The sequence below is a fragment of the Hypanus sabinus genome, unplaced genomic scaffold (genome assembly GCF_030144855.1).
Source record: "Hypanus sabinus isolate sHypSab1 unplaced genomic scaffold, sHypSab1.hap1 scaffold_899, whole genome shotgun sequence".
Classification (NCBI taxonomy): domain Eukaryota; kingdom Metazoa; phylum Chordata; class Chondrichthyes; order Myliobatiformes; family Dasyatidae; genus Hypanus; species Hypanus sabinus.
In genome coordinates this window covers 32,535-41,645 of record NW_026781752.1, presented here as the reverse complement: position 1 = coordinate 41,645, position 9,111 = coordinate 32,535, and the positions used below count along the sequence as shown (strand labels likewise).

Genomic DNA, 9,111 nt, shown 5'->3' with positions numbered 1-9,111 from the left:
GGCACTGGAGCTTGAGGACTATGACTGCTAGACTGGGTAATAGGCTTCTTCCATTAGGTTACAAAACCAATGAATGCCCTGCCACAACCGACCTCTCATCACAGGACAGTGAGCTCTCTACTGTTAGTTGTTTTTTTAATGTGCTGCACACTGCATGCATTGTGAGTTATATTTTATGCACTTATTTTTGACAATATTTAGTTTTACGTGCTTTGTGCGATCAATGATCTGTGGTTGGAGCAAGTTGCAGAGGAATGTTGTTTCGTTTGGTTAAAGAAGTGGAGCTAAGACAATCCTACCTGTGAAGAAATTCCCTCTGCATTACCGTTTAATCTGATATCAAGTCGTCTGACCCCTCGGGCTTTGGAAAACTCAGTGTTAACAATCAGCAGGAGAAACACCAGGACGACAAGAGTTTTTTGGAAGGCAATTATCTGGAGGAAGAAATCTCACTTTTGATAGCTCTGGTAAAGAGAAAAGAAGGACATTGAAAGCTTATGGATATTGGAAGACCTAGATAGAGTTGAAGTAGAGAGGATGTATTTTGTGGTGGGGGAGTTTGGGACCAGACGGTACACCCTTGGAGTAGAAGTATGTCCCTTTACAACAGGAATGAGGAGGAATTTCTCGAGCCAGAAGGTGGTGAATCTGTGGAATTGCTTGCCACAGACAGCTGTGAAGCTATGTAATTGGGGATGGGTAAAGCGGTGGTTGATAGATTATTCATTAATATGTTTGGGCTAGGTGCCGGAGCAGGGGAAGCAAATGGGGTTGAGAGGGATAATAAATCATCCAAAATGGAATGATGGGCAGACCCGTTGGTTCTAAATGGCCTAATTCTGCTCCTATGACTTTTGGAAACTACAGATTGAGAGGGAGGATATTTCAGAAAACTGAGAATACAGGTAAAATGAATACAGACATACTACTATATGACAAGAATGACTTATCTTTGGATAGCTGGGACAGTAAATCAGATCAGTTTTAAAGGCAATAATGTATTTTTCTAGTTTAAGTTGTGTGTGTGCAACAATGGGCTATAGTATATCTGTGCTGAATTCGGTTCCCACATATTGTCTTGTACAATCAGACACTGTCACTGAAGGTAATAGATTATCTGCAGAAGTACAGACTCTGGTAGCCTTGAAGACAACTTTAGGACACCTTCCAATTGTAGATAGAATAATATTAAATTTACTATTCTCTTCTTTAATCACATAGAGTATGAATTTAGATTCCATTCAGTATGAGCTGCAAGTTCCTGTACTACTGCCTTTGCTGAGCTGATTGTTTTCCATTTCCCTAAAGTTGTTTCTATGCTGAGTTCTTAACAGTGTCAAGAGTGACAAGGTGGTGTGATTATTTCCTTGAGGCTATATCGTGGGTTTGAGGTCCAATCGAGTGAACAGTTCAAATTCTAGGATGCTATTTCAATGCCATCCTGAATGAATCCAGGCAGATATGTTAAAGCCTCTTGAGTGATTTCCATATACCTTGGAAAAGATGGGCAAGTTCTCCCTGGTTTGGAGTCATTTTCCTTTCTATCAGGGCATAACATTGCTGCATGTGTGAGGTTGGTTGCTGTGTTTCCAATTTATCAGAAACTCTACTTCTAAAATACCTCAATGACAGAGAAATGGTTCAGGACAGCCCAAGCAGAGCATAGTACATTCAGTGGCCACTTTATTAGGAACACCCGTACATCCCATTACACTTGTTAGTGCCGATATCTCATCATCCAATATTGTCGATGAAACTTAATGCATAAAAGCATGCAAGAATGGTCAAGAGATTCATTTGTTGTTGAGACCAAACATCACCATAGGAGAGAAATGAGATCTTAGTGACTTTGACCATGGATTGATCATTTGTACCAGGCAAGGTGGATTGAGAATATCAGAGCCTTCAGCGACTTTCATGTACAAGAGTTTAAAGCGTTTAAAGATAAGTCATTTGATCATTGGCAGTTCTATCAGTGAAAACGTTTGTTTCTGTGATATGTCAGACTGTTTAAGCTGACAGAAAGGTGCTATTAAATTACCACATGTTAAATCAATGGTGTGCAGAAGAACATCTCATGAACATGGAAAGACGAAACTAATTTAACGTCATTGCTGCTTGTGTGGTTTAAGATCCAAAATGTCTAATGATATTGTGAGAGATTTAAAATACTAAATGGAATCTTTACCTTGAGTTTAGATATAGCAAATTGTAAATCGCAAAGGATTTAACCAACAGCTACAAGGTAACTGTCAAATGGGTCAGTTTGCTATGAAAATGCTTTGAGAACTAAGGAGAACATAGAACAATGAAGAGTACAGCACAACAGCAGGCCATTAGGGCCACAATGTTGTGATGAACTAGCTATAAAGCAAATCAAAAACACCCAAACACTAATCCTTCCTGCCTATACCATGTCCATACCCTCCATCTTCCTGCAATCCTCTATCAGATTACCCCTCAGCCTTTGGAGCTCCAGTGGAAACAACATTTTATTACGCCTCCTGTGACAGCACACACCCTCTAAATGAAGCAGCATCCTGGTAAACATATTCTTCACCCTCTCCAAATCCTCCACATCCTTCCAAGTGTGGGGCGACCAGTACTGTATGCAGTCATCCAGATGTGGCCCAACGAGAGTCTTACAAAGTAGGAACATGACTATTGAGCTAAATGCTTCGAATAATAAATGCAAGCATGTTGTAAGCCTATTTCTAAACAACATACCAACTTGTGTAGCTACTTACAACTAGCAATGAACTAGGATGTCATGATCTCTCTGCTCAGCAACACCAAAGGACCTTGCCCATATCAGTGTTCTGTCTTGCGTTTGCCTTACTGAGGTGCAATTCGTCACATTTATCTGGGTCAAATTCCATTTGCCATTTCCCAGCCTATATCTGCAATTGATCTACATTTTGCTGTATTTATTGCCAGTTCTCCACACTATCCACAGCTCCAGCAATTGTTGCATCATCTGCCAATTTACCAATGAAGCCATCTCCATTTAATGCTTGACAATAATTATTTCAGAAAGACTCAGAAAAATCAGAGGTACCTGTAACAAAGAAATGGAAGTTGCTTTCTTTGAGCTGCTGTATCAGATTTAGGTGGTTGTCCCCTATATATTGTGATTCAGGGAGGGGAGGAACCTCAAGTGGAGTATTTTGCAATGGCGCAAATAGTTTCTATTTGGATAGACATGTTTGTGAAGAGTAATCAATGCACTGTGACTATGAACAATCAGTTCATATCTGAGTGTATTCAAATGGGGATTTTATATCCTCACTGTGCCTGAAGATGAAATCCACATATTTACAAATCAAAGTGAACACTCTTACTGTCAGGAGAAGTAAGAAGTAAGAAGTAATGTTTTCTTTTCTTCTTGACCAGCCTTTGTACACCAGAGTTTCTGCACACTACCATCACTTCCGTGTCTCATGGGAACGTAACTATTGCAGAACTTCACTCAAGTATTCCCTGAACATTTGCCACACTACCGTACTTTTCCTTGAGAGCATTTGTTTCCAAATTCCTGCCTGATAGCCTCATAATTCTCCTTATTCCAATTAAATTCTTTTCTAACTTGTCTGCTCCGATATCTCGCCAATGATATTGTAAAGGAGATAGGATTATATTCACTATCTCCAAAATGCTCTCCTACTGAGAGATCTGACACCTGACCAAGTTCATTTCCCAATACCAAATCAAGTGCAGCCTCTCCTCTTGTAGGCTTAACTACGTATTGTGTCAAGAAGCCTTCCAGAACACACCTAACAAACTCCACCTCATAAAAACCCTTGCTCTAGAGAGATGCTAATCTATATTTGGCAAATTAAAATTTCCCATCATGACAACTCTGTTATTCTTACACCTTTCCGGAATCTCTTTCCCTATCTGCTCCTCGATATTGCTGGTAATATAGGCTCTCCCCTTCTCTGTTCACTGTTTTGGGTGATTTTCACTGATTTTGAAGGGCCGTGCCTCACACAGCCAGACTGTTGCAATACAATGCTCTCCTCTAAGGTATGAGCAGAATGGTGGGTAAATATTCGATGGAGCAGAAACAAGTGGGGTCAGCAAAAAGGAGGCTCTAGATGTGATGGAGGCTCGAGTTGATGGGGAGTAGAAAGAGGGAACCAGAGCAGGAGGATGAGGCTACAAATGAAAGTTCAGCAACATCTGGAAACAGATTGACTGAAAAAAAAGAGGTTTATGTTTGCAAAATGCTGGCGGGTCTCAGTAGCCCCAGCAGCATCTATGCAGAGGAATAAACCGTGAATATTTTGGGCCCAAACACTTCATCCTACCTAGACTGTTTATTTCTCTGCTGAGATGCTGCCTGACTTGCTGAGCTCCTGCAGTACTTTGTGTGTTACTTTGCAGTTTATTCTCAGCATCTGCCGAACCTCGAGTTTCATATCTGCAGTGGGACTTTGACAGTTGTCATACAGACAGTTGCCTGTTGATATTGAGTAATAAAGAGGAGAAAATCTGCAGTTATTGAAATCCAAGGAGAACACACAAAATGCTAGAGAAACTCTGCAGGCCAGGCAGCGTCTGTGGATAAAAGTACAGTTTACATTTTGGGCCAAGATTCTTCAGTAGGACTGGGGAACAAACAATGAGGAGTAAATTTAAAGGTGGGGGAGGGGGAGAGAAACACAAAGTGATAACTGGAACTGGGAGAGGGAGAGATGAAGTAAGGAGCTGGGAAGTTGATTGGTGAAAGAGCTACAGGGCTGGAGAAGGGCAAGTCTGATAGGAGAGAACAGAAGGGCGTGGAAGAAAGAAAAGTGGGGGGGGGGAGAAACACCCGAGGGAGGTGATGGGTAGGCGACAAGAGGGAAAAGTGGATGGGGAATGATGAGGGAGGGGAGGCATGACCGGAAGATCAAGAAATCGATGTTCATGCCATCAGATTGGAGGCTGGCCAGCTAGAATACAAGGTGTTGTTCCTCCTACCTGAGTGTGGCCTCATCGCGACAATATAGGAGGCGATGGATTGACATTTCCACTGACTATATTGTTTCTGGAAGCTTGCTGTGTTGAAGTAGATGCTGAGATTTCTGCATAAAAACATTGACTGCTTTTGGGACATGTGCTGTTGAACCAGCACTTGTCCCCTCAAACTAATCCAGTATATTAACAACAACATGTCCCCTCCCTTTTCCAAAATATAATTCAACCACTCTAATACCATATATCCCATATGTTTACACAAATGGGAAATCAGGAATATTGGTCTATAACTAGGAGGATCCAACAGGGGTTTACCAGGATCCTGAATAGACACTACAATTGCAATTTTCCATGAGGAGGGAAGATGGCCTGAATGCCAAATAGGATTCAAAAATGTAATATTATTTCCAAAGAGCTCTGGCCATACGTTTAAACATGCAATGACTAATATCATCCTTTCCTGGAGCCGTCAGCCCTGTATTAATAATCGTTTTCCTAAATTCACACAAATAAAACTCTACATCACTGTCATTGCTACAGCAGGTTTCCAACACGTCTGGGTATTCACTTAACAGCTTATCCCTACATTGTTTAGTCTCTTCATTATTTTGATTATGAATTACAGCAAATGACCAAGCCAGTAACTAAACCCTCTCCGTTTCAGTCACAATTGTATCACCTTCTTTAATCAATACTGGGAACCCTATGAATCCCTCACCCCCATTTTCTTAATCATTCCCCTAACACCTCCAAGTTTAATAGTCCTTCGAATTCTAGCACAATATGACCTCTAGTAAATATTTTTCACAACCTTCATTACTTTCCTCACCACGGCCTGTGACCTGTTACACTTAATAAGATCACGCGGACAGTGATACTTCTTAACTTTCCAAAATGCCACATTTTTCTGAATAATTGCCTCTGCACACTCCTCCGTCCACCATGGTACAGCTTTTCTCCTATTAATGCACTTTTTAATATGAGTCTCTTCCAGCAAATTTGAGGAATAACGTGACAACCTTTCTTTGCAGAAATCGACATCATGCTCTCCATTCCATCCACACAGATGTTCCATTCATCACATAAAACATTAAAACTTCTCCAATTTGCTTTACCGAAATTCCACCTCCTCAAAGTGGCATCTTGGTCTAAACCCAGGCTTATAAATAGAGGAAAATGATCACTCCCCACTGTTTCATCTCCCATGACATACCACTCACTCACTGCAGCATGAATGTTTGAAACCAAAGTTAAATTTACAGCAATTTCAGAACTATTATGAACATTAAATCTCATAACTCTCCCACAAGTTAGACACAGTGAAATAGCTAAAACTCTTCTGCAATCACACCAGCACCATCATTCTGAGAACAAGCCCACAGTGAAGTCTATGCATTAAAATCCCCAACCATACATCCCTTAGTGAGTTGGAGCTACATAAATACTCTCCAAGACATCAATCGAAAGCTTTCCACCATGGTTATAATAATATACCTCTTTAATGTCGCTCCCTGTTGAATCAAATACTTCTACAAGTGTCTCATACATTTCATTCACATCCACAACTGTATGCCTTCTCCATTTCTGTATAAAATTTGCAATAGCACCTTCTCTACCAAATAATCTATCACGCCTAATTACAATATAATCCTGGAAGGAAGAATTTAAATGTGGGAAGCCAGGTTTCCGGAATACATACAACGTCAGATAGATTTGATAAATCAGAAATAAACTTGGAGTCTTGACCGTGAAAAATTCTGGCTTCCGGAAATATGCGTGTTCTCCCTTCATATACAGTCGGGAGAAATGTAGCAGGACGTTTATGATTGGTGAAACAGATTTAAACTAAGTGTAGTTAATATTGCCACGGTGTCTGGAGATTTAGTTCACTGATTTCTTTCAATTGATAAATGTTCGCGGACGGTCATTGTGTAAACTCAAGTCAGTTTACCAGCGGATGGCCCTTCAGAAAGTGGAGCTTTAACAAATACAGTCTGAACAAACCGTGAGTGTTCAGCTCTCGTGTTGGAATGGGGTTAAGAGAAGTAACCAAAATGGGACAAAACTCAAAGAACCGCATTCTCCACGGTAATTAAACCAGAAGCAACAATTAGTGTCTTCTTCAGAGAAACCTGATGACCGAGAGGAAATGACAGGGAAGGGGTGCGTCACGATTCCGTGCCTGTGCAGTACGCAGGAATGTAACAGAGAAATCTGGATTCTGCTGAATAGTGGACAGCAATTTCTGAGTAACGGAGATAAGATTCTGAATGAGCGCATCAAAAAGCAATTTTCAAACTTACCTCAAGTCCATGGCTCAATATTTTGTAACTCTTTTAATGAAAGCGTGAGTGGCTCTTAAATGATCCTTTGATTTTCCCGTTTGTTTTGTCAGTAAACTTGTCTTCAGTTGGAGCTGGTGTACTTGGTCACCGCCATTGTTCCTTCGGACACGGCGTGCTTGGCCAGGTCCCCGGGCAGCAGCAGGCGCACGGCGGTCTGGATCTCCCGGGAGCTGATGGTGGACCGCTTGTTGTAGTCGGCCAGGCGGTAAGCCTCACCCGCGATGCGCTCGAAGATATCGTTCACGAATGAATTCATGATGCTCATGGCCTTGGAGGAGATGCCGGTGTCGGGGTGAACCTGCTTCATCACTTTGTAACTCTCCTTCCTCGACCTCTTGCCAGACTTGCTCGCCGGTTTGGACGGAGCTTTCTTGGCGCCCTTCTTGGGAGCGGGTTTCGGTGGATCAGGCACTTCCCCGTCGGTTTCAAACACAATAATAATCAGAAACTGTTCGGAGCTCGGACTAAATGGGCAGCGCACAAAATGGTATGTTAATTAGAATGGCGACGCTGAGCATTCCGATTGGCTGCTTGCAGAAATGAATCACCAAGCGGAACGCTGGGGGATGGGAAGCGGCACCAATGTGTGACGGTTCGCGCTGCGTTTAATACAGGAGGAAGGACAGAGGGCAGAGACAGGCGGGGGTGCGGGCTGCAATTGAAAAGGGAAACGCAAATTTCAAAAGCAGTACGAAAATAAAATTAGATGAAATATTGTAAAATTAAACACGAAGACGTTCAGTTCATGACACAGGGCAGCAGGAGAGCGAAGGAGAGATTTGGACATTTCAAAGTCAAGTTCAAATCGAGTTTATTTATGCACACAGGAGAAAGGAACAACGGATTTGTAGCAGCATCACAGACACATTTCATCAGACACAACATTGACAAGAAACACTGGAATTATATATGAATTATACCAACATATTCAAATAGACAGAGGACTATCAGAACAAAATCAAAATAACAAAGAGATTATGCGGGCAGTCGGAGAATCACCCCTCCTGTGTTCTTCATCTCGTCACTCTCGATTCAGTGTCACGCAACGCTGCCACATTGATCCGGCCCATGCCTTCATCCACCAGGTCCAACACTTGCCTTTGTTGGATCTTACTCCTCCGTACACTCGGCTTCGGGTTTGTGGGTGTGTGGCCAGGGTTAGAAGGGGTGGGTGCCCCTTCTTAGGATTGGGTTTGAGGGTAGGGCTGGTGGATGTATATGTGAGGCTGGAAGAGATAAAGCTGTGGAGTTTTGTATGGTGAGATATGTGGGACTATGGTGGATAGGGTAGTGTAGTGCAGCCACTTTAATCTAGCCGATGCCTTTCATTAACGTGGCCTGACTCCCACTTGGCTTAAAGAACCGGGTGTGCAAAGGGACACATCATCAGTACTGCAACCTGGGGTCATTGGGGGTTTCGGGTCGTTAATCATGAGACTCTCTTACCCAGGTGACCGAGCCAGGGTTGATCAGACCCAGCTTGTGTTTATCCCATGGACCAAGATAATCAGAGGCACTGTAATTCTGCAAGTTGTGGGTATTTTCGTACTTGTTACTTGGCTGTATTTTGACCATTTGGAGAGTACAATATTCTGAGGCCTTGTAATCAGGCTTTACCTCCTCGTAAGGTTCCACTTTCCTGCTTTAAATTTACATCTGTCTTTATTTTGCATCTGTGTGCCTGGGATTGCATGGGTTAATGATTGAGGTTTGCAGATTTGTCCATTATTCCAAAATACAAAAATCTCTGAAATCCAGAACCTTTTCTGCTGACATGACGTCACAAATGGTGAATTTTACCAGG

The 9,111-nt window shown here is 42.1% G+C and overlaps 1 protein-coding gene across 1 annotated transcript; it reads right to left on the bottom strand.

Annotated features, from left to right (window-relative positions):
* Window positions 1-355: 355 nt before the first annotated feature.
* On the bottom strand, window positions 356-8,882 carry LOC132390446 (histone H2B-like). Its single transcript, XM_059963055.1, has 4 exons — window positions 8,754-8,882; window positions 7,856-7,959; window positions 7,266-7,771; window positions 356-464 (listed from the first exon to the last, which is right to left on the bottom strand). Exons 1-3 carry the CDS (start codon window positions 8,880-8,882, stop codon window positions 7,369-7,371), a joined length of 636 nt encoding a protein of 211 aa, XP_059819038.1. The 3' UTR covers window positions 356-464; window positions 7,266-7,368.
* Window positions 8,883-9,111: the final 229 nt, after the last annotated feature.

Bases quoted from the DNA above. Each gene is read 5' to 3' on its own strand.
- LOC132390446 (XM_059963055.1), bottom strand. From the start codon at position 8,882: ATGGTCAAAATACAGCCAAGTAACAAGTACGAAAATACCCACAACTTG. The intron at 7,960-8,753 runs GTAAGAGAGTCT...TTTCAATTGCAG, and splicing joins ACCCTGGCTCGGTCACCTGG to CCCGCACCCCCGCCTGTCTC. The intron at 7,772-7,855 runs GTGATTCATTTC...CTGCCCATTTAG, and splicing joins ATCCCCCAGCGTTCCGCTTG to TCCGAGCTCCGAACAGTTTC.